The sequence below is a fragment of the Melanerpes formicivorus genome, unplaced genomic scaffold, assembly GCF_026170545.1.
Source record: "Melanerpes formicivorus ecotype bairdi unplaced genomic scaffold, bMelFor1.0.p_v2 SCAF_45, whole genome shotgun sequence".
Classification (NCBI taxonomy): Eukaryota; Metazoa; Chordata; class Aves; order Piciformes; family Picidae; genus Melanerpes; species Melanerpes formicivorus.
The window spans coordinates 1,891,587-1,914,823 of record NW_027142397.1 but is presented as its reverse complement, the minus strand read 5'-3'; the positions used below and the strand labels follow the sequence as shown (position 1 = coordinate 1,914,823).

General features: G+C 60.8%; 1 protein-coding gene across 1 annotated transcript; it reads left to right on the top strand.

Annotated features, from left to right (window-relative positions):
* The first annotated feature begins 6,947 nt into the window (after nucleotides 1–6,947).
* On the top strand, nucleotides 6,948–17,524 carry MFSD2A (MFSD2 lysolipid transporter A, lysophospholipid). Its single transcript, XM_068159155.1, has 14 exons — nucleotides 6,948–7,060; nucleotides 7,167–7,289; nucleotides 7,906–8,030; nucleotides 11,461–11,584; nucleotides 11,718–11,796; nucleotides 12,660–12,832; nucleotides 12,949–13,039; nucleotides 13,589–13,710; nucleotides 14,007–14,090; nucleotides 14,900–14,983; nucleotides 15,494–15,606; nucleotides 15,814–15,957; nucleotides 16,143–16,319; nucleotides 16,832–17,524. The coding sequence occupies exons 1-14, from the start codon at nucleotides 6,977–6,979 to the stop codon at nucleotides 16,896–16,898; spliced, it is 1,590 nt and encodes a 529-aa protein (XP_068015256.1). The 5' UTR covers nucleotides 6,948–6,976; the 3' UTR covers nucleotides 16,899–17,524.
* The last annotated feature ends 5,713 nt before the right edge of the window (nucleotides 17,525–23,237 follow it).

The following is a 23,237-nucleotide window of genomic DNA, read 5'->3' as shown; positions in this document are numbered from 1 at the left end:
TCATGTTCTCCGGTCCTGCTAACGGGGATACTAACGGAACCGTCGGCCAGCGCCCACCCCGTGCGCTGGGCCCCCCAGAGCATCCCACCAGCTCCCAAAGCTCTCCTCAGCCCCCCAGAAAGGTTGAGGTTTTGGGGATTTCCCCCCTCTGCAAGCACTAAGAAGTGGTCTCCTGCAAAGCAGATTTTGGCTGGGGATGCCCAGGCTGAGCACAGCCTGGGGACACTCAGCTGAGAGTGATGGAAAGCAAACTGGAGCAATGGGGACAAGTAACAGTCAGGCATCACCAACTGCCAGGGACCACCCTGGGGTGGCTTTTTCCAGTCACCTCTCCCTGCTTGGCCATGCTCCCACTTCCCCTTGGGCTCCCAAGCTGGCACCAGGCCACTGCCACCACCCTCTGCCACAGCCACCGAAGCCACTGCTGCTTGACTGTTCCCTGCAGACATGGGCATGAGAGCGGCTCCAGCCCTGGGCATCAGTGGGGTCACTGTGTCTGTGTCATGCCCAGGGTATTCCTGCAGAGGGGCCCCCACAGCCATCAAAGCCCTCACAGATCCATCCAGGAGCTTCACCCTTCTGGAACCACCATCTGGAGGGAGCAGGAGCTGCCAGCACGGCTGGGAACAAGAGGCCCCAGAGGGAAGCTGGGGTGTACTGGGCTACAACAGAGCTGTTCTTGCACCACCAGCAGCGTTTTGTCCCACCACTGCTGTTCAAACTCGGCTTTGCCCCCGTGGTGCCCAGCACCATCCAGCCTGGGGGGCTGGGAAGATGTGTTGTGTCCCCAGGGATGTGGGCAAGCACAACGGGATGCTGCACCCTCCACTGCCAGGCTCCTTCTAGGAAGGGCAATAAACGTTGTGAAAACACAGTGGGGCTTTCAGCTCCTGCACTGACGACCCTGGTATCAGTGCACACACACACACACACACAGCCGTATGTGTGCCACTACGAAGCCCACCTGGGATGAGCAGATCCCCTCAGCAGCCTGCACTAACCCAGTTCAGCCCCAGCACCCTCCTTTTGCCGCCAGTAAGGTCAGGGTCACAGGCTCTGCCCTGGCTGATGCTGCTGGGAGCCAGGGGGCTGCGGTCTGGGTCCCTCCTGCAGCGCCAGCCCTGCAGGGAGAAATCTGTCCCAGGCCAGAGACCAGCCCAGTATATCCCAGAGCTGCCCAGCGTGGTCCAGCACAGCCCAGCGCAACACACCACAGTCCAGCTCTTCCCAGCACAGCCCAGTACAGCTCAGAAATGCACAACCCACTACAGCCCAGCACGGACGAGCCCAGCCCCGCACGACCCAGCACCTCCCAGCGCTGCCCAGTGCGGTCCAGTACAGCCCCCCGGCTCCTCCCCGGTCCCCTCCAGGCCTTCCTCGGCCCGTCTCGACCTCCCCCCATCCCCACCTCCGCGAACCCCGCTGGTCTCCTTCTCTCTCCCGGTCCTCCTGGGTCCCTCCGGTCTCGCCCAGTCCTCTCCAGTCCCCCGCCCTGGTCCCGGGCTCCTGCCGCCGCCACCGGCGGGCGCGGGGCGCCCCCTGCTGGAGCTCGGGCAGGCCTGCGAGGAAACCACTGTCCGTAGGATGAGGGGACAGGATGAGGGGACAGGATGAGGGGGGACATGCCCCACGGGGCACCCCCGGGCCCCCCGGGCACTGCCCACTCGCTCTGCTTTGAGATACCGGAGGAGCAAAGGATGAGCGACTCTAGGCTGGTGGGGACACAGTCTCAAGCTGCGCCAGGGGAGGTTTAGACTCGAGGTGAGGAGGAAGTTCTTCACCGAGCGAGTCATTCGTCATTGGAACAGGCTGACCAGGGAGGTGGTTGAGTCACCGTCCCTGGAGGCGTTCAAGAGGAGATTGGAAGTGGCACTTGGTGCCATGGTCTAGTCATGAGGTCTGTGTTGATAGGTTGGACTCGATGATCTTCGAGGTCCTTTCCAACTTTAGTTATACTGTGATACTGTGATACTGTGGTGGCTGATCCTAGGATCCCCAAGCTTTTTGGGGTGCCCCAGGGTTGCCCAAGCCCTTGCCCTGCTGGCACGGGGTGCAACTGAGCCCTACCAGCATCCTGCATCTAGGCCAGTGCATCAGAAGGGTGCTGGGCCCAGGGCTGTGATTCCCCAGTTATGAGGGTGCCACTGCGACCTTGCAATGGCTGCAGCGCCCTGCAGGTCCTCCTGGCACATCCAGAGAAGCTCTGAGCATCCTGATCCTGCCTGCTTGCCCACGGGGCTGAGGCAGGAGCTCCAGAACCCATAGAGTCCCGGGAGCCCAGGCTGATGTTCTCATTGTGCTCCAGATTCAGCACAGATCTTTGTCCCCAGTCGAGCTGGGAGCCCCTGGGCTTGTCCCAGACAGGCTCCTCTACCCCAGGGGCTGCTCTCAGCCTTTCTCTCTTCCCAGGAAGCAAGAGTGAGGTCTTCTCTTTCTCTGGAGGAAGCAAATTGTCCCATCAACATTAAAGGCAAGGGCTGTGGAGGTTCATCCTGCCCCGGTGCCATTGGGGCCAGCAGGGATGAGGGAGTAGGACTGGAGACACATTGCCCCAGACCTGCTCTGACACCAACACATCCCCAGGCACAGGAGCAAAGGCTCCTCACAACCTGTAGCTCCTGGCCACGTCTCCTTCCCCCTCCCTGCTGGCACCAGGGACCTCTCCAGCTTTTCCCAGGGTGAGGCAGGACCTTGTCCCAGCTTCAATGGGCTTGGGATGCTTTGAAGGTGAGAAAGCAGCACTGGAGAGGGCTGGAGGGGCCACGCAGCCCTTTCATCCCAGCTCCTCCAGGCACTTGGCAAACAGGACCCAAGAGCCTCTTGCCGCCTGTGCCGGCTGTGCAAACAGGGGGGGGTGGGAGGGTGGGCTGGGGGTGTGTGGTGTGAGTGAGTGCTCCAGGGGCTGTGTCACAGCAGGTGACAACACTGGGGGGCCACCCACAACCCAGGCCAGCACCTTGCTGCAACACCCCCACCCCCCAGCTGCAGGGTGCTGGCACAGCTCCACAGCTAGCACTGAGCACGTGCCCAGCGCTGGCACAGCTTCACAGGACCTGCCATGGCCTAGCTGGAGGCTGGCACAGCTCCTGTGCCATGACGCAAAGCAGCTCCCAGGGTCCTCGTGCCCTTTGTATCCCCACTGACAGCAAGGCTGGACTTGGACCCCTTCCCCACGGTGGACAGTCACCTTTCACCTCATGGGTGTCCCTGGGGGCACCCTGATGTGGGCACTGCCTCTGCCTCTGGCTGTCCCCATCCTGCTGCAGCAGCAGCTTTCCAGCCACTCTGCTGTCCCTGCAGGACTGCTGACTTCCCAGGGACAGAGAAGCTGTGAGTCCCTGTGCCAACACATCTCCACTCCCTCTCATCCCTCTCAGTCTTGTGACAGCTCCTCGGAGTCCCACGTAGGAGGGGTGTGGACAGGAGGGGTGTGGGCAGCACAGGGTGGTCGCATGTGCTGCCATATCCCCTTTGTCCCCCTGGAGCTATCGGGCAGCCGTCTGGCTGAGCCCTTGCGAAACGCCTGCCCAAGTCCCTGCCCACATCCCTGGGGGCAGAGGAGCACCGCAACAAACCCAGCCCTGAGCGGCAGGGGACAGTGCTCACAGTCCCGGGGTGAGGCCAGCCCTGGCACCGCGGGGGTGCAGCCACCCACTCTGGATTCAGCAGGCAGTGACGTCCAGAGAAGGGAGAAGGAAAAAGGCACCCCGGGCTCCAGCCCAGCGCCACTGCCTCCTCGTCTGCACTGCACCCATTGTGCCCCCAGCACATCCTGCCCGATGCCAGGAGGTCCCCTGAGGCCTGAAGAGGAGTTCTGCAGCATGTGGGCAGCGCTGTCCCCAGACTGGGGAGCCACACCGAGGCTGGCCCATGGCCCCCCAGCAGGTCTGGGATGACCTTGGTGCTGGTCTGCCCCCGAGCCCCTGCTCCCCGTGCTGGCTGGCCCAGCCTGGCAGGGCTGGCTGGTTTCGGGTGCGCTCACGCTTGCTCAGCTCCCGCTCCAGGCTGTGCCGGATCTGTGACAGCAGGGAGGTGTGGGTGGCAGGAAGGATGGCACAGCCATCACCCACTGGAGAACCCCCACTCCTAGCCCTGTCCCGAGGGCTGAATCATGTTCCCGGGGTTGAAGCATATTCCTGGGGCTCAGCCACGTCCCCAGGGGCAGCATTTGCATCCCAGCCCCCAAAATGTCCTCCCCTCAGCCCAGTGGTGTCCCCAGCTCAGCGGTGTTGAGGACAGGATGGTGTAGCATCACCCTCAGAGGGGGACTTGAGCTCTAGCTCATCACACCGAGCTGGTCCTGATGCCAAGAGTGACTTTGTGAGTGGCACAGCTTCAACCTCTTGTAGGTCCCTGGGGATGCCAGCTCTGCCTGGTGGGAGCGGCTGCACCGACATCCCCACCCCGCTGGGATCAGCCTTTGGCAGCTCATTAATTACTGTGAGTGTCACCCAGAGCATCTGTTTGGGTGGAAGGTCTAAAATCTTCTCCCCCCTCCCTGGAAATTGTGCAACGCCAGACTTGGGGGAGAAAATCCTCCTAAGCCGGGGAAATCCTGGCCTTTCTACTTCTCCTCCTTGGTATGTGAGGCAGAGCTGCACCTATCTGCAGGCTTTCTGCCCCATCTCCAGCACAAAGGGCTGCTCATTGTTCCCCTCAAGCCCCCTTTGTCCAGGAGGCAGCTCCTCAGAGATCTGCTCAAGGACAGGAATGTCAAAAGCATGGGGAGCTGAGGAGCCCCTGGGACAAAGGGAACAGAGCAATAGCGCTGGCGCCAAACACAATGAGGAGCCGATCTTGCCTCTGGGTAGCTTGGCCCCTCCAGGGCAGGTAAGTGCCACCATGAAAGTCCTCTGTCCTCCTGTGCCTTCTCTGTGGAGGGAAACTGAGGCACAGAACGGGTGGGAGGCCTGCACTGAGTCTGGAGGATGTTGGCTCAAACACGTCCCCCTGGCAGCTCCCTGGTCATGTGTGCTGGGGGAGCAGAGAGCTTTGGGGCACCCAAATTCGTGCTTTGGGGGTGATGCAGGGCAGGGCTAGGCTCAGGCAGGGACACAAACCTGCATGGATGTCCCCAGTGATGCTGCCTGGGGACCACCTTAAGAGGTCTTTTCCAGCCAAGACAATTCTATGATTCTCTGACCCTGCTCATCCCCAGTCAGAGGGTGTCCAGGGCCCTCTGCTCTGCACCTGCACCCAGAGCCAGCAGCGAGCTGGCTGCAGCCTTATGGCACAGCCACCTGCTTCTCCCCTTCATCCAGCACAGGAGGCAGCATGGGCCCCAAAATCAAGACCCTTTAAACCTTCTGTGCTGCCCACTGCAGGGTCACACCACTCATCCCAGTCACCCCAGCTCTGGTGCTGAGGGAGAGCAGAGTCCATGCAGTTCATCACACAAGTGTGCTGGCAGGCACAAGCACACCTTGGCACCAGGCTCCTTTCTCCTGGAGGACTTCCAGCTCACACCAGGATGCCTGTCCTGGAGCTGCCCAGTGCCAGATGCCACCTGAGCCACCACAGCACAGCGGTGTGAGGAACCCAGGGCAGGTCTCTGCCAAACTGGCCAGGAAAGTGGCACTGCCCACACCTCACTCTCCTCTTTCTTCAAGGTATTTTGTGTCCCTGAACAAATCTGGACAGCCTGGAGCCTTGTGTGGGTGGCATTCCTGGGTGCCCAGCGTGGCCGGACGCAGGGCTGTGATGCATGGCGGTGCCAGGGGAAACCCTCTGCACACAGCGGTGTGAGGGGAGAGGAACTGAGTCAGTGGTGACACCAGCACAGTGCTCATGAAACTGGGAAGTGCCTGGAGGCACCACTCCGTGTTGGGGACCCCCCTCCCTGCTTGTCCTCAGTGCCTGCTCAGGCTCTTCTGCATCCCAGGTCCCTGCTGGGTACCCACTGCCTCTTCTCCCACCTGTTCCCCTGCCTGGCCCCATGCCCATGTAACTGCAGTTCCACAGCCAGCTCCAGGTGTCAATCAGGTGATGGCACTGGTGCCACGCTGGCCCTGCTGGCTTGGACCTGCTGTGCAGCTCCATCTCACAGCGTACCTTGGGGTGATCTTTGAACCCTGGTGGCCTGAGAAGGGCTGGTGGCTGTCACTGTGTGACATGGCACTGGCACAGCCATGCTTACACCTGCACCAAGAGGTGCTGGGATCAATGTCCACGTGGCCATTTAGGACAGGGGACAGCACTGGTGACCCAGGGAGAGGTGCTGAGGCCCAGGAGCCACCATCATGCACCAAAGCTGTCGAGTGACACCCAAGGGCCACAGGCATTGATGCTGGGGGGGGAGCTCCTGCTTCACTTCAGCCCTTCCAATGTGCCCACATGGAGTGGGGTTGAGTGGGGCCATGCTGGGGCTGGCATTGAGAGCCTCCAGTCCCCAACCCTCAGTGGCTGGTGCCATCGGGAACCCGTGGGGCAGGGAGGGTGACAGCATCTCTTCCAGCCATGTTCCCTTGTAGGCCAACAGAGTGCCCTCTGCGAGGAATAGGGCAGCTGGGGGGAGAAGGCAGGGACAGGGGAGACGCTGAAGGGGAAGGGATGAAGGACTGGCATGGAGGGAAGGGATGGAGTGAGGTGATGAGGGATGGGAACGAGGGATGGGGAAATGGAGGAATGAGGAGATGAGGAATTGGGGGATAGAAGGAATGAGGATGAGGGATGGGGGAATGAAGGGATGGGGATGGAGGGGTGGAAAAGCGGAGGAATGAGGGGATGAGGAATAAGGAAATGCAAGGATGGGGATTTGGGATGGAGGAATAGAGGGGATGGGGACAGAAAATTGGGGAGCGCAAGACTGGAGGAGAGAGGGAGGAGGCAGCGGAGGAGTGCGCGAACGGAGGGCCGAGACAGGAGGAGGTCTCTGGGCCGGGGGGCGGAGGCGGGGAACGGTGCTCCTCCCGGGGCGGGGCGCTCCCGGTACAAGGCCGGCGCGGGCGGCGGCGCGGCTCCATTCATCGTGCACGGCATGGCCGGAGGCGGCGGCGCCGGCGCCGAGCGGGCCCGGCCCGGGGGGCTCCTGCCGCCCGCCTGCCGACAGCCCCGCCGTAAGGTGAGCCCCAGGACCGGGGGAGGGTGGGAGTGGGACTGGGACTGGTCGGAGAACGGGGGAGCTGGGACACGCTTGCCGGTCGCGCTAACCCCGAGCCTGGTTGCAGGAGAACCGGGAGCGGCTGTCGGTGTGCAGCAAGCTGTGCTACGCCGTCGGGGGGGCCCCGTACCAGATCACAGGCTGCGCGCTCGGCTTCTTCCTCCAGATCTACCTCCTGGACGTGGCACAGGTACGCCCAGACCCGGAGGGAGACGCTGGGATCGGGGGTAAGGAGAAACCGGAGCTCCCGGTGCCTCTTTGCCCGGTGGAAGGACGCGCCCGGGGCTTGCCGGTGGCCAGACCCTCGTGGGAAGCGGGGAGCAGGGGTTATCAGTCACGCAGGAATCGCAGTCCTGAGTGATCGTCTATCCTGGGGCCGTGGGGTTCCCCAGACGCTACCATCGGGTCACGGTGTCGGTCCTGTGGGATCTGTCCCGGGAACCCGCAGCGTTCTGGCTCGATGGGAGGCAGGGGGAGAAGCACCCCTGGGGCACTCCTGTGCTGGCTGCAGGTGGGTTTGGGGGAGCTCTGCGCTGAGATGTGGAGCTTGGTGTAGGAAGAGTTCCTCCAGCCCTGGGAGAGGCTGTGGTGCCATGCTTCAAACCCCACCGAACAAGGGACCCCGGACCCCAGATCCCCCTCAATATGGAGCCTCAAACCCCACCGGACAAGAGGGAGAGGCCGAGGGACCTCTCCCCTGTTCCCAGTGGGGTCACAGTATGGTTGGGAAGGTCTTGAGTAGCTCAGGAAAGGGAGCCAGGGGCACAGGGGTTTGGGTGCCCTGACACAAGATCTTCTCTCTGCAGCTGGATCCATTCTATGCCTCCATCATCCTGTTTGTGGGGCGGGCCTGGGATGCCATCACAGACCCCATGGTGGGCTTCTTCATCAGCAAAACGTCCTGGACCCGCGTCGGCCGCCTGATGCCCTGGTAAGAGCCTTCTGCAGCACCTCACATCCCTGCCTGATGTGTCACAGCACCTCCAGTCAGCTCTGGGTCTCCCTTGGCATGAGGTGTGCCAGGGCAGGGTGTGCTGACTGCCTCTCCCGTGCCACGTGCCTCCCCCACCCCCGCGATACCGAAGCGGTGCCAGCAGCTGGGGCTTCGAGTCTGTGCCTGTTGCTCTGACTGGTCCCAGGGTGTCCCTGTGCAGATGACCTCTGTGTCACTGCCCCTGCAGTGGCTACAGCCTCCCTGGGAGCTGCCCTGATGCTAGACTTTGTTCCTCTGGTGATTGCTGAGCCCCTGGCCAGTGACAAGGCCACAGTGCCAGCAGAGCAGGTACATCACACCCTCGTGGAGGAGGGTCGGGGGTGTGTGTGTGGTCCATGGCTGGTGGTGCGGTGCCAGCTGATGGTCATGAGGATGCCCTTCTGGAAGGGAAGCAGCTGGCCTGGAGCTGGACGTCTGCACGTGGGTGTTGCTGCTGCCCATGAGATCAGGATACTGAGCTAAGGGGTGTGGAATGAAGTTGGAGGAGATGGGATGGGGTTTACAAAGCTCCAAAGGGCTCCTGCCTGCACCCAGGGCAGGCTAAGGATGTCCACAAACACCTGTCCCTGTGTGGGACACTGAGCACTGCAGGCTGCTAATGGCCAAGCCTGGGCACGCTGGCATGTCCAGCGCTAAAGTCACCACGTTCTGGGCACCCGTGGGGTTGCTGAAACACAATGTAGTGAAGAGGGTGGGCACGGGGGGAGTGGAATTAGAGGGACACAGTCCTTTCCCTGCAGATTATACCCTCTGCTTCCTGGCTTTCCTGGAATAGCTCTGGGCAGTGGCAGTTGGCTGTTGTTAAAGCCAATCTCCACGCGTGGCCTGAAATAGTCTCTGTGAAGCCACACGTGTGGCAGGGTCTGGAGATTAGGGCTGTGTGGGACAGCTATGCGTGCTGGGGTGGCCACTGGGGTGGCTCTGCTGTCTGTGGAGGCAGGGGGCATGGGGGTGGGGATGCAGCGGCTGCGTTCCTCCAAACGGCTCCTGCGTCGTTAAAATTAGCCAGAGCCTTCCCGGAGCTTTTGCTTTGTGCTGGGCCCCTCGGCCCTGCCCGGGCAGCCGCCTGCCAGCAGCCTTCTGCTGCTGTACCGCGGCTCAAGGGCAACCTGCTGAGGCCAGTCTGGGTGAAGCCGAGTCGGGTTTAAGCCTCCCGAACTTGGGAGTTGGAGCTGCGCAGCCCCCAGGCTGGGCTGGCTGCTCTGCTGCTTGCTGCTGCTGCCTCGGTGTCCCTCCGGGCAAAGCAAGGAGCCGCGGGGTGGTTTAGGAGGCTGCTGCTTGACCCCAGCGCTCGGCACCCAGGAGGGGACTCTGTGTCACCCCTCTGTGTGCCAGGGTTTGCTGCCTGAAGTTTCTGCCAGACTCTGAGGGGGCTGTGCCGTGAGGACAAGCTCTGGCAGCTCTAGCTCAAAGCTTGAGGCTGCTTTGACCCTTTGGACGGGAGAGGAGACACTCCCCCAAGGACCATCATCTCTTTCCCTTTCAATTCTTCCTTTCTGAAAGCTTTGGGCACGTTTCGTGTGCCAGCAGCTCATCCCCCAGCTGCCTCCTCCAGTCCTTTGGCTGCGGGGACCTTGCTCGGTCCCCAGCCCCGAGTAAATCTCCGTCTGCTTGACCGTCTTGGACTTGCTGGTGACTAAACTTTTCCTTGACTGTGTCGGTGACCGCGGAAGCCAACTTCGGGGCTGCAGGCGTTTGCAAACGGTTAACAGCCGAGCCGGGAAGGGGTGTGGGAGCAGGGAAGGGGTGTGCGAGCCGCGGCACAAAGGAACACACCATGGCTCGGCGGCCAATGAGCGGAGCTGCCGAGCGCGTCACGGGCAGCCTCCGCCGGGGCCTTAATCACCTTGGCCTCGGTCAGGGGTAACTCTAAGTCACTCACTCGTCTGCTATTGCCAAAGACTTGTTGGTCACCCCTGGCCCGGCACTCGGCACCCCGGTCCCGGTGGTGCTGCCGTCGGGGGGGTAACGCGCGGTGGGGAGGGGGGCTTGGCGCATCCGCCCCGCCTGACGTGGTTCCCGCCGCGCCGTTTGACGTCGCTGGTTCAAAACTTCCCTTGGCTCCTCCACGTATGCGAGCAGTGATAAGCAGGGGAGGGAGAGAGGAGTGGCTGCAGCTGGCTCCCCCCTTTCTTCCCCTCCCCACCGGCAGCATCAGGGTGACGTGCTCATGGAAAAATGTGCATGTGTTAGGTCCTGTGCAGTGAGTGCCTCTGCCTGCTCCCCATCCTCTTCCCCCACCCCACCCCCACCTTCCTCTTACACTTCAAATGTTTGCGTCCTGTGCGTCAGCCTGGACGGAAGGCTCCGGCTGTGCCCAGGCAGTGGAAGCTGCTGAGGGCCAGCAGGGCTCTGGCTGTGCAGGGCTCTGGCTGTGCGGGGCTCTGGCTGTGCGAGGCTCCGTCCTGTGTCCGGTTCTCCTGGCCCCATGCCAGGCTGCAGCCTCCATCCTGCAGTTCATGGAGCTCAGGGTGCTTGCAACCCTGTCCCCGTAGCAGGTGTGGAGGTAACCTCCACACTGGGCTCACTGCCCTCCAGGAGCAGGAGTTGTGCCCCCCCCCCCAAGTGATGTGGGGCACCTGGGGGTCCTCAGGCTGCTGGTGCAGGGCTGGAGCTGTTTCCTTGCTGGGTTGCAGCAGGACAAAGGGTTACAAGAGGTGCTGGATGAAGTGGAGAGATGCTCTGGGCAGCTTCCTGCTGCCCTCACTGACCAGTCCTGCTGGGACTCCTGCTGAGGCCCAGTGCTTGAGCAATCCTCTCTTACCCTCTCTTGTCCTTTGCATCCCAGGTCCCTGTGCCTGCAGCTCTGGGAAGCTGAGCAGGGGTGAAAGAAGGAGCCAGCCTGCTGCTGGCTGCTGGTTTGCCCCATCCCTGCCAGAAGGGAGATGACCCCAGGGCTTTTGGGGAGGCTGGCAGCAATGTCAAGCTGGTGAGAGGCATTTGGCTGGGGAGCCTGCAGGGCTGCTCCCCAGCCCTTGCTTGAGTGAGGGAGGTGATTGCATCCTGCTGAGCACACGGCAGTCCTGCCCGGGGGAGAGGCTGGGGCTGGGGGTGGGAGCTGAAGGCAGGAGCAGATCAGTGGCTTCCATCGAAGCTGGGATGTCTGTTTCTGCAAATGCAGCTTTTTACCTGGAATTCTGAGTCAGCTCTTCTCCCTTTTCACCCTGCAAGACCTGAGCTGCTGCCTTCAACCTGGTTTGAATCACCCCTAAGGGTTGGAGCAGGGTGAGCCCCCCCAGGACAGCTCAGGAGCCCCCAGAACCAGATGCCTGAACCTCGCTGGATGTGTGGCAGTGGGAGGAAGTGGGCTGGTAGGGCTACCCCTGGCTCTGTGTGCTTGTGAGGCTAATGCTGTGTCCTCCCAAAGGATCATCTTCTCCACCCCGTTTGCTGTCACTGCCTACATCCTCATCTGGTTTGTGCCTGACATCTCCAGAGGCCAAGTGATGTGGTACCTCTTCTTCTACTGCATCTTCCAGACCCTCGTGACGGTGAGCTGGGGCTCTGCGTGCCCTGAGGGTGGTGGGTGAGGGGTGGAGGGGGTGAATCCCTGCCTCCACGTGGCTGAGCTATGCAGCAGGGCAGGTTCCCATCCCCAGGCTAACTCTCCTGGTGCTGTTGCAGTGCTTCCATGTGCCCTACTCAGCGCTGACCATGTTCATCAGCAGGGAGCAGAGCGAGAGGGACTCAGCCACTGCCTACCGTAAGAGCATCTCCTTCCCTTCCCCACCATGGCCAGGGGATCTAAGGGATGCAAGGATGGAGAGCTGGGATGCTTGGTGGGGTTCAGGAGGTCCTCTAAGAGAAGCCAGCAGTCCTTCTAGAGCAGTGGGTTCCCTCATGTGAGGCCCAGGGGTAGAATATAGGCTCAGGGTGCATGCAAGAGGGCTTTGAGTGGGGGGAGGCTGGCACCTGTGTTAAGGAGAAGAGCAGAACAAGTCCCACTGTGAGTCTAAAGATTCTGCTCCTGCATTTCATTCTAGTCTGGTGTTCCTTGTGTCTGGGAACTGCCACTGGGGGACAGGGTAGGGGCTGGAAATGGGCTCAGAGCAAGGCCTGGGTAGTTTCCTGCAGGTCTAAATGCACTGTCACCATGACCTTTGCAGCTGAGGCATGATCCTCCTCCAGATGCCTTGCTGGAAGGGCTCATTTGGTCACAGGATGGTGTGTGGAGAACACCATTCTGAGCTTGAGTTGCAGCTCTGTTGAGCTCTTTTCCCCAGCTCCTCCAGCAGACATCCTTGTCTGGTCTGGTGAGAGCTGGGCTGATGGGGAGGCGGTGCCTGGAGCAGATGATGTGGGGTCTGAGCTCCTGAGTCTTTCCTTCTGCTCTGCTGTAGAGCAGCATGACCAAGTGTCAGTCTCTCTCCCTGCCTCAGTTTCCCCATCCCTCTTTCCCTGTGGTTTTAGCCCTTGGTGATTTGGAGGGAGCTGAGCTGGTGATGGTCTCCCTGGAGAAGGGCAGGGAGCTGCAGCTGGGGAGGCTCTGCTCCGGAGCTGAGGGTTTGGCTCCCGTCTCCGGGGTGCCCAACGACTCTGCTCAGCCTCACCAGCCTCTCCCTCCAGGTATGACAGTGGAAGTGCTGGGCTCTGTGCTGGGCACTGCCATCCAGGGCCAGATTGTGGGCAAGGTGGATACCCCCTGCGTGGAGAACCCCCTCTTCGTCAGCATGCCCAACTCCTCGGTGGCCATGGAGGAGCTGAACATGACCCGTGACACCGGGTCCCTCACAGACACGGTGAGCCAGGGCTGGGCACCTGCTGGCAGCCACAGCCTCCTCCTCCTTGGGGTTTTTTTGCCCCAGCTGGTTCCTGGGGTGGGCCTCTCCCCTCACTGCTCCCCTCTCTTGCACAGAGGAATGCCTACATGATCGCTGCGGGGGTCATCGGGGGGCTCTACGTCCTCTGTGCCATCATCCTGTCGGTGGGCGTGCGGGAGAAGAGAGGTGAGGCTTGGGGCATGCTGCACCCCTCTGAACTCCTGGGAGTGCTGTGGCTCCTGACAGCTTCCTCAGGAGCCTGGCTGAGCTCTTGGCCCTTCCCTCATGGGTTGTGCCCCGGAGGAGAGGGGCAGGTGGGGCTGAGCTGTGGGTATGGGGGCCTGGGGAGGGGGCTGCGGAAGGGCAGAGCATCTCAAGGGGGTGTCCCAGCACAGCCCTGGGGACTTGGCTCTCTGCACTGTCACAGAGAAGGTTTATCTTGTGCAGTTTTGGCTGGCAAAGATTGCTGGTGCCAGCTAGGGCATCCCAGGGTGAGGGGATATCCAGTGCCCAGTAGCTTCTGTCCTTCCTTCCCTCTGCTTATCCCAGGCAGACCAACCAGACCATCCTCTCCTCTCTGTGGGGCTGAGGGAGCCCTGCATGAGGGCAGGGAGGTGTCCCTGCAGGCATCACTCTGACTCCCTTGGGGTGGGGTGCTGTAGGTGGGCAGGGGCTGGTGCAGGGTGCTCAGCAGCAGGCCTGATGGTGTGATGATGGTCTCACTCTGCTCCCCAGAGTCCTCCCAGCTGCAGTCAGAGGAGCCTGGCTCCTTCTTCCAGGGGCTGAAGCTGGTGATGAACCACGGTGCCTACATCAAGCTCATTGCTGGCTTCCTCTTCACCTCACTGGCCTTCATGGTAAGCACAGCTGGGCTTGGAGGGACTGCAGGAGGGAATGGCAGCAGCTCAGCTGGGACATGGCTTGGGGGGGATGAGCAGAGCAGGGCACAGAAGGCTCTCTGGGGGCTGGGAGGGTGTGAGGTGGCAGCTCTGAGCCGGAGCTGCCCGGGGCAGAGGAAGGATGTGGCCTCAGAGGGGTCAGTGAATGGCTGCTTTCTTCCCCTGCCTGTGCTTTGGGTGCAGCCTTGTGAGGAGCAGCACAGCCCTCCTGGTGCCTTTCCCATCCCCCTAACCACTGCCTGCCTCCCCCACAGCTGCTGGAAGGTAACTTTGCTCTCTTCTGTACCTACACCCTGGGCTTCCGGAACGAGTTCCATAACATCCTGCTGGCCATCATGGTGAGTGTGGCCCTGCCCTGGGATCTGCTGTGGGGTCCTGTGGGTCCTACCCAGGAACTGATGTGGGATGGATGCTGTGCGGCAAGGATCTGATGTGGAGGCAGTGAGCAAAGGCTTCCTGGGAAGAAGGGAGGGAGAGGGAGCTGCCAAATGTCCTGCAAAGACCAGACAGGCTGGCAGGAACAGCAAGATCTTTGTTCCTGTGTGCAGGCAGCCAGAGATGGAGGAGATCAGGAGTCATGGGGACCTTTTGTCCAAATCCTGCCACTTATCTCCCTCTCCCCTCCCCCCCAGCTTTGAGAAAAGGATCTCAGTGTTCACTGCAAGAATGATGGAGCAAAACAGCTCCTTGAAGGCACATTTGAGCTTGCCTCATCCCTGGCAGCCCTTCCCACCCTCTCTGCTTGAAGAGACGGAGAGGTACAAGGTGCCAAGGTCTGGCTCTTGGCCATGCTGTACACAGCAGTGACAAGATCAGGTCCCTCCCCAGTGCTGAGGATCAAGTCAAATCCTCCCTTTGTCTGGGCAGGTGTCCTGGAACCTGCTGGGTGTCAGGGTGGAGGAGGAGGAGGTGGCCCCACACACCTGCTCCAATTGCAAGTTGTCCTTCCTGGGAATGGAGGCAGGTGAGGGATGGGGTGAGGGCAGCAGCTGCAGCAGTGTGGCTCTGCCAGCCCCGGGAGTGTGGAAATCAGGAGGTGCTGCAATGGTGATGGGGGAGGCTGTGTCCAGCAGCTGAGGTCAGAGCTTTTCCACCAGAGAAGAGCTTGGCCAGCAAGTGACACCATGACCCTCTTCTCTTCTCATAGCTCTCAGCCACCTTGACCATTCCCCTCTGGCAGTGGTTCCTCACCCGCTTTGGGAAGAAGACTGCTGTCTACGTGGGCATCTCGGTGAGTGGCTGCCCCCAGGTGCAGAGCAGCACACCAGGATGGTGCTGCACACCAGGATGGTGCTGCACACACAGCCTGGGCAGGGCTGTCCCCCTCAGCGAGCCCAGGGCTTGGCAGGGGCTGCCAGTGATGACAGCTTGGTGCCTTTCCCTCATCCTGCTCTTTGTGCTGCCACGGATGTGGCCAAGGCCAGCAGCAGTGGCTGCTGTGGGGCTCTGGGAGGAAGGCTGCACTGCTGCTTCCCCAGCTGCCACAGACACATGGAACACAAAGGCCTTAAGGTCATCCAACCATAACCATGTACACAACTCTCAGACCATGTCCCTCAGCTCCTCATCCAAACACCTTTTAAACCCCTGCAGGGATGGGGACTCCACCACCTCCCTGGGCAGCCTGGGACAGTGCCTGTCCCTGTGGTTGGGGTCTGGTGTGCATGGGAGGGGAGGGGAAAGGCTTAGAGGGTCTGGGTCAGGCACTGCTAACACAACCTGTTCTCTGTCCCCTCTCCAGTCTGCCATCCCCTTCCTCATCCTGGTGGCTGTCCTGGACAGTAACCTCATTGTCACCTACATCGTGGCCGTTGCAGCTGGGATCAGTGTCGCAGCTGCCTTCCTCCTGCCCTGGTGAGTGTGGGGTCCTGGTGCTCAGCACTGCACCTCCAGAGCTCTGGGCAAGGTGTTTCCAGGGCCTGCTGGAGTGGTTGGGAATCCTTGGGAGGCCTTTTTCTGTGTTTTTGACCCAAGATGGGGCCCTTGGAGGGAAATCTCAGCAGGCAGAGGAGATGCTTTGTTGGCTCAGTCCTCATGGTCACTGCCTTGCTCTCCACACAGGTCCATGCTCCCAGATGTTGTAGATGACTTCAAGCTGCAGCACCCTGACTCCCATGGCCACGAAGCCATCTTCTTCTCCTTCTATGTCTTCTTCACCAAGTTTGCCTCTGGGGTCTCCCTGGGCATCTCCACACTCAGCTTAGAGTGAGTTCTTGCAGGAGAGCCAGCGGGGAGGGAGGCCAACGAGCCTTGCCCCTCTGCTTCCCCAGGGCTGGGGAGGAGGTGGGAGGTCTAAATCCCGCCGTGGCTCCAAGCCTGCCCCTTCAGGGGACAGGTTGGCAGCCTACAAAGCTGAGCTTCCCTCGCCTGAAGGTCCCTTTCTGTCACAGCTTCGCAGGGTACCAGACCCGGGGCTGCTCCCAGCCCAGCGAGGTGCACATCACCCTGAAGATGCTGGTGTCAGCGGTGCCCGTGGGGCTGATCCTGCTGGGGCTGCTGCTCTTCAAGCTCTACCCCATCGACGAGGAGAAGCGGAAGAAGAACAAGAAAGCCCTGCAGGACCTCAGGTGGGTGCCAGCCTGCGCTCTGGAGGCAGGCAGCAGAGCCTGGCAGTGCCAGCGGGGCGGGTGGGGGCGGCGCCAGGCCCGGGCGGGTTGGGACACACCGGGACTCGTCCTCCAGGATCCGTGGGCGCTGGGCTGAGGCAAGGGCTGCCTTGGCTTTCCCAATCCTGCCTCCCAGAGAGATGGTGTGAGGTGCTTGAGATCGACAACAGGAGCCTGCCCCAGCTGCTGAGGAGAGCTGCTGTGGGGGCTGTGCAGCGGCCCCCGTGCTCCAGGGCAGCTGCTAGGCTGTGGTTGGACTCAGTCTGCAGTCTCTCCCAGGCAGGCAGTTCACAGAACCACAGAATTGGTTTGGGTGGAGGAAGTCCTCCAAGCTCATCCAGTCCAGCACCACCATGGCCCCAAGTGCCATGCCCACACGTTTCTTGAGGACCTCCAGGGGTGATCTCTCTTCTGTGCTCTAGGGCTGAGGCAGACCTTGCTCTGTCTCCTCCTCACCCATTTTTTCCCCCCAGGGAGGAGAGCAACAGCAGCAACAGCAGCTCCGAGTCAGACAACACAGAGCTGGCCAGCATCGTGTGACCCCAGGCTGGGTCCATCTGCTCACACCAGGGCTACCCAAAGGACTTTTCCCCTCCAGGGCTGGCCCAGCCTGGGACTGCCATAGGTGTGCAGCATGAGGAGCACCTGGGAGAAGCCTGTGGAGCCTGCAGTGAGTGGAAGAGAGGATCTGTGCCGGTCCTGTGCCTTCCACGGGATCCACAGAGCGCCGGTAGTGTACATTACACGAATTGACCCTCTGGAACTGGCTGTGCCATGAGAACCAGGATTCCCTGCTGGCTCCTGGAGGAAGAGAGAGAGAGAGCAGAAAAGCCTGGAGTTGGGACCCTGTTGGGAGTTGGGCTCCTGGTGCTCCTGCCACTCGTGCCCCGTGGGGCCAGGGGTAATGGTTAGTGTACATTACACTGTGACCGTGCCGAGGACGTGAGCTCGCCTCTGCTGCCTGTACGGAGGACACTGACTTCCAAAGCTCTTCTCATTTTGGGGGGGTGGTGTTTGTTTGGTATCTTTTGTTTTCTAGACCCTAATTAACTTAATGATGTAAATAAGCAGCAGTTTGCTGTCTGTATATTTGTACAGAAACCCACCTGGAGGACCTGCTCGTTTGGATTGCCATAAAGCCAGCAGCCCGGGTGGAGAGGAGTGGAGTTGTTTGGCTGTGGTGGTTTTTTGTGTGGCTGTCAGCAAGCTCAGGGTTCCCCTCACATGCTGTGTGAGGTGCAGGATTTGACTTCTCCCTGAGCCTGAAAGCACAGGAATGCCATAATCCAGGCAGCAGGCTGTGCCCGGCAGCCCCTTACCCTCCTGCGGCTCCCTGCTCGCTGCCTGCTCTGCAGCAGCCCAACAAAGGCTTCATTATTTACTCCCTTTCAAGAGGCAGCACGGGGGTGGAGGGAGGAATGGAATCAAAGTGAGGGCTGTGGAGATTGTGAACTGAGGGCTGGAAGGAGGGGAGAGGCAGCTGGGGAGCAGAGAGAAAGGGAATGTGGGCTGTGGGTGACAGCCAGCGCTTCCTCCCAGGGCGCAGAGCTGGGCAAGTGCTAAGCCTTGTGGATATTTATACCTTGCTCCTGCATTCCACTCTTCCCCAGCAGAGATGTGGAGCAGCAGAACTGTCCTGCTCCAGCAGCAAGTGCAGTGCTGGGGGGGGAAAGCAGCATGGAGTTGAGCACAGGGAGGATGCACCAGAGAATCCTTGTGGTTGGAGAAGTCCTCGAGGTTGAACACCTCCAGCTCCTTCAGCTGCTCCTCCCCAGCCCTCTTCTCCAGACCCTTCAGCAGCTTCCTTGCCCCTCTCTGGACCTGCTTCAGCCTCTGTGTCCTTCTTGGAGGCCAGGATTTGAGGTGTGGCTTCACCAGTGCCCAGTACAGGAGGGCAATCACTGCCCTGGTCCTGCTGGTCACAGTATTCCTGACACAGGCTAGGATGCTGTTGGCCTCCTTGGTCACCTGAGCAGCCACTTCTGCAGCTGGGGCAGATGCCTGCTGTGAGGGCACTGCAAGCTCTGTCCCCATGGCCACTGCACCACAGGGGCAGAGCTTTTGCCTTTTGTTAAGTGTATTTGTCACACCGAGGACTTGGTGGGGTCAGCCCCTGAGCTGAGAGAGGCCTCCCTGCAAAGGAGGGGTTGGGGGGAAGGAAGCCTCATCCTTAGCTCCACATTTGGGTACAAAGGATTGGAATAAGGCTGGGGGGGAGTTAAAAATAGCTACAGAGGGATTAGATCTTAGCTGGGAATGCTGAACCGGGCCCCACTCAGCCACCATGGCACAGGTCATGGAGAGAAACAAAGGGGATGATGCAAGGAGCTGGCTTGGTGCTGAGCAGAGGCAAAGTTAGACATGGCCTGGGTGTCCCCTGCTCCCCCAGGGATGGAGCTTGCAGCAAAGGAACAAGGGCAGGGCAATGCCAGCGTGCTCTGAAGCCCCATGGGGCTGGGCAAGTAGGTGCCCTGTGCACCCTCAGAGAGGAGGAGGAGGAAGGCAGAGCTCCAGACTGTTGCAAATGCACTGACCCCTGCCCTGGTCCTGGCCAGGCTCTGGAGGAGTCATCCTGGCCCTGGCTGCCTCCAAGGGGTGTGGGCAGCAGTGCTGCCTCCAGGGCTTTAGAAGATTGCTGCTGGTTTTTCAGAGAGCTCCAAGGGACATTTTCTTCCTTGCCTCCTCCTCTCTGGCTCTGGGGGGCTCGCAAGGAGTCTCTGTTCAGGTCCTTCTGCAGCCAGCTTGAGAGACAAAACCAGCCAGAGCTTGAGCTGGGGCCCAGACATTCCTAGCTGAGAACCTCTTCTGCTTGAGGGGTTTCAGGGAATAGATGGGAAAGGGGAAAGAGTGACTCTGGGAGTTGAGAGCACTGAGCCCTGGGCAGAACTCCAGCCTTGAGTCAGAGGCTGTCTTGCTTCAGTCCTGATGAGAGAGGCATGAAGAAAGCTTCTCTAGCAGGGGGAGACTGACCAGGAGGCAGGGGGAGAAGCTGTCTGCACTTAGAGCTGGCCTCCAGCAGCAGCTGTGCTGCAGCTTAATCCACATTAACCTCGAGGATGAAGCAAGTGTCTGGGAAGCAGCTCCCTGCAGAGCTGGAGCTCCATGGCTGCTGTCCCCCAGCTGGGTGAGCCACAGGTCTGGGCTGACAGGGGCAGAGCTGACTCTGTGAAACCAAAACCAGGGGATGGAAAATGCAGGGGAGGGCAGCTGTGTGCTCAGCACCTGCTGAGCTGCTGCCTGCAACAGCACAGGGGCTGGGGCTCTGCTGCCCAGGAGCCATGTGTGGGGCTGGGGCTCAGCCCCAAATCCCAGCTGAAGGATTTAGCTAACTACTAGAGCAGAGGTTACTCCCTCTGGTAATGGGGCACAGACTGGCACTCACCCCAGCTGCAGGGCGCTTGTCCTGGGAGGTGACTGTGGAGGGGGATGAGACCAAGCAAGCCTCAGCTGTAGCCTCCAAGGAGCAGCACATCACCCTGCAAAACTGGACCTGCACCCTCTGGACAGTCACTGAGGGTGGCTTTGCCAGGAGGCAGATCCCCTCCTGCTTGAGGCAGCAGGAAGGGCTGGAGGGACAGGCCCTGAGGTGAGAGTGGCCATGCTGTGTCTATTTACCCTAAGGAAAGTGGAAGTGAGAGAGGTGTCTGCTGGCAGAGCATGAGGCCTAACCTCATTCCTTATCTGAGGGAAAAGGGCAAAGATCCCTGGGGTTTCTCTCCCAGCAGGAGAGATTCACAGCTGCTGGTGGTGCTGGCTTTCCCTTGCCCCCCAGGCTGGAAGGAGCTGTGTGCCCACTGCAGCAGAAACCACCCAGGGCTGTGCTGGATGCTTCAAGCTGAACCATGCCCAGGCTCACCCAGAGAGGTGTTGGGCAGTGCAGCCACCCCACAGTGCTGGCACTGCTTCTGGGGGAGCCTGGCTCAGGGAAGGGACCCAGCTGGGACTTGGCTCAGCCTGGGAAGCTCTGGGAGGAAGCAGGATGGCTGGAGCAGGGCAGTGCTGGGGGCAGAGGTGCTGGGGGCAGAGGTGCTGGGGGCAGAGGTGCTGGGGGCAGAGGTGCTGGGGGCAGAGGTGCTGGGGACAGAGGTGCTGGGGACAGAGGTGCTGGCCAGTGGGTCACAGTGAGCAGGGCCTCGTCACCAGCATCATCTGAGGTCTGTCACCAGCTGGAGAAGGCAGAGGTAACCCAGGGCCAGCTGGGTAGCCTCAGGGGCACAGGACAAAAGCATTCCTGTGCAGAACTGTCCCCAAGGGTCGCTTTGTGCCACCTGGCTGAGGTCATTCCCTTGTCTGCAAACAGAAACAGAAGGCTATCGACCTGTTTGGGGAGGCTTTAGTCAATGTTTCACAAACCCCCTGTTTCCAAAGATGTAAGCAGACAGGTGCTGCAGCATGTGGCAAGAAACTGCTGGGACAGCTCCCAAGCAACTCCCTTTTCCCAGGAATAAAGCTTCAGCTTGCTTTTACTAGGAAATGAAAGGAGGTGTGCAAGCCAGCACCCAGGCTGAGCCTCAACAAGGGATGGCACAAGGAGCTCTGCCCCTGCCAGGGCTCTCTTTGCTGCTGGGGGGGAGCTGGGGGCTGCTGAGCATCACAAAGACCTGGGCTGGAGCTCAGACAAGTTCCCTCCTCACCCCACAAGGGAGCAGGGCCAAGGGCTCTCGTTCAGCTGCAAGAAGCCAAAGGCACTGCCCAGGGGACACGAAGGCTCCAGGGAACACAAAGACATTTTAGCCATGTAATAGCCACTTCATGTTAGCCTTTTTGTGACTCAAGAAAAAGGGACAATGTTCCCGTGGTGCTTGGGGGAAAAGGAGATGAGGCAGCAAACCACCTGGCAGCAGCACCAGGAAGCTGTAAACTCTTTCCCTGCAGCCAGGACAGTGACCGCCACAGGCTGACGTGGTTTATGGGCACCAGGATCCCTGACAGAGCACTGCCCTGCTTTACAGCCCTCCTGGAAAGAGGCAGCTCCTCCATGACCCAGCCTTACCAGGAACTCGATCTCTGTTCCTTCAGCTGAACTGAGCCACCCCAGAAGCAAACACAGCAGGCTGGGGCTGGGTTGCAATCTCCCCGGTGAGCCACATTCTTCCTCCCCTCCTTCTCTGGTTATTTCTGGTTCCTCTTCCCACCTTTGCTTCCTCCCCACAGATGCAGCCTAGGAGGATGGCTGCTGCCTGTGCTGCCCAGCAGGGTCCCCAGCGAGGCAGGGCAGGGCTGGGGCTCCACTGCTGTGCCCTTTGTGTGATGCTGGAAGTGAGAGCAGAGAGGTGGTCGTATCTTGGGTTTTGTTTGGCATCACACCGACTGATCCTAAAGTGCCTGATCTTAGTGGAGGCAGTGGCAAGAGGCAGAGCAGGTGTTTGACAGGGTGGAAAATGAGGCCAGAAAACCAGGCAAACAGCACCAGTGACGGCAGGAAGCTGCTTGTTTGCCCTCCAGGCTTCAGCCTAACTGGGAGGGACGATGGGAGGGCAGTGGTGCAGGTCCAGCTCGGCTCAGTCTGCTTTGCCAGGGCAGTGGATGGGTGCCAGGTGAGGACAGAGAGGGGACAGGGGACAGCGGTGAGCTCACCCGGGTGACACACAGCTCCTACCCACTGCCTGCTCAGCAAACAAACCCTGGGAAGGTTTTGAACGCCTCCAAGAGCTCGCAGGAGGGCAAAGCGAGAGGAGAGAGCCTCACTAGATGTCAGCAGAGCCACGCTCCCAGCCTTCAGCCCGCCTCAGGCTTGGCTCCAGCTGGGAGCCCGCAGCCGGAGCCCGGATCTGCGCCCGGGAGCTCAGCGCTGGACAGGCCCCGCTCGCACCGCAGGCTGCCGCGGTTGTGACCATCTATGGTAGCGGAGCAGAGGGCAGGAAACGCTGCTGGAGGCAGCCAACCTCGCAGGGTTTTCTCCTCCTTCCCATCCTGTCAACGTGTCGCAGCCCCCGCTGCGGCAGATGCTCTGTCTGGCTGCCTGTATGCACAGACCCCAAGCCCCGAAGGAGGCTTCAGCTCCCTTCAAGACTGCTGAGACCCCAAACACAAAGCAAAGCTCCAGGTCCCTCCCTGCCCTGTCTCTAATCGCGGCAGCAAACACTTTCTCGGAGCAAACCCTCTCCTAATGGTAAAAGCAGGCAGCAGAGCCTCCTGTGGGAACCATCCCGGGCTGGCTACAGGGACTTCTTCCTCAATCCAAGTTATTTTCCCTTTGAGCAGTTCAGTCTCAGTCTCTCCAGAAACAAAGCTGGGACAATTATCTGCCCAGCCCCTGCAAAACGCTTTGACACCCTCGGATCGAAGGGGGTCTGTGAACACAAGGCTCCAAAGCGCTCTGCAGCTCTGGAAGCACCCAGGAGCTGTCTGCTGCTTGGGTGGGTCAGCACAGGCCAGCGGTAACAGCATCCTTGACACACAAAGCCAGCAACGCGACCCACCCAAGGCAAACAGCAGCCCTCCCCCAGACCTGCGCCGGGGTGTCTCAACTGCCCCATCTGGGGCTCTAAAGCCGCTCCCAGCCCCTGTGTGATGATCTCGGGCACTCGGAGGCTTCCGGGGACCCCCAGCCCCTCTCCGGAGATCCCCGTCCTCCCTAGGGGTCTCGAAGCGTCCCCAGCCCCTCTGTGGGGACCTCGGGCACCTCGAGGCTCCTGGAACCCTCCCGGCCCCTGTGGGGGAGCCTCATGCACCTCCACACTCCCGGGGCCCCCCCAGCCCTACGCGGGGGACCCGAAGCCCGCTCGCCCCCCGCCCCCGCCCCTCTCCGGCTCCACCCCCGGCGAGGCCCCACCCCCGGCCACGCCCCCGATCGACTCCGGCCCCGCCTCCAAAGCAATCCGCCAATGGCAGGGCGGGGGCCGCTCAAAACGCCTCCCCCCGGCGCCGCGCCGCGCG

Bases quoted from the DNA above. Each gene is read 5' to 3' on its own strand.
- MFSD2A (XM_068159155.1), top strand. From the start codon at position 6,977: ATGGCCGGAGGCGGCGGCGCCGGCGCCGAGCGGGCCCGGCCCGGGGGG. The intron at 8,031-11,460 runs GTAAGAGCCTTC...GTCCTCCCAAAG, and splicing joins GTCGGCCGCCTGATGCCCTG to GATCATCTTCTCCACCCCGT. The intron at 15,607-15,813 runs GTGAGTGTGGGG...CTCTCCACACAG, and splicing joins GCTGCCTTCCTCCTGCCCTG to GTCCATGCTCCCAGATGTTG.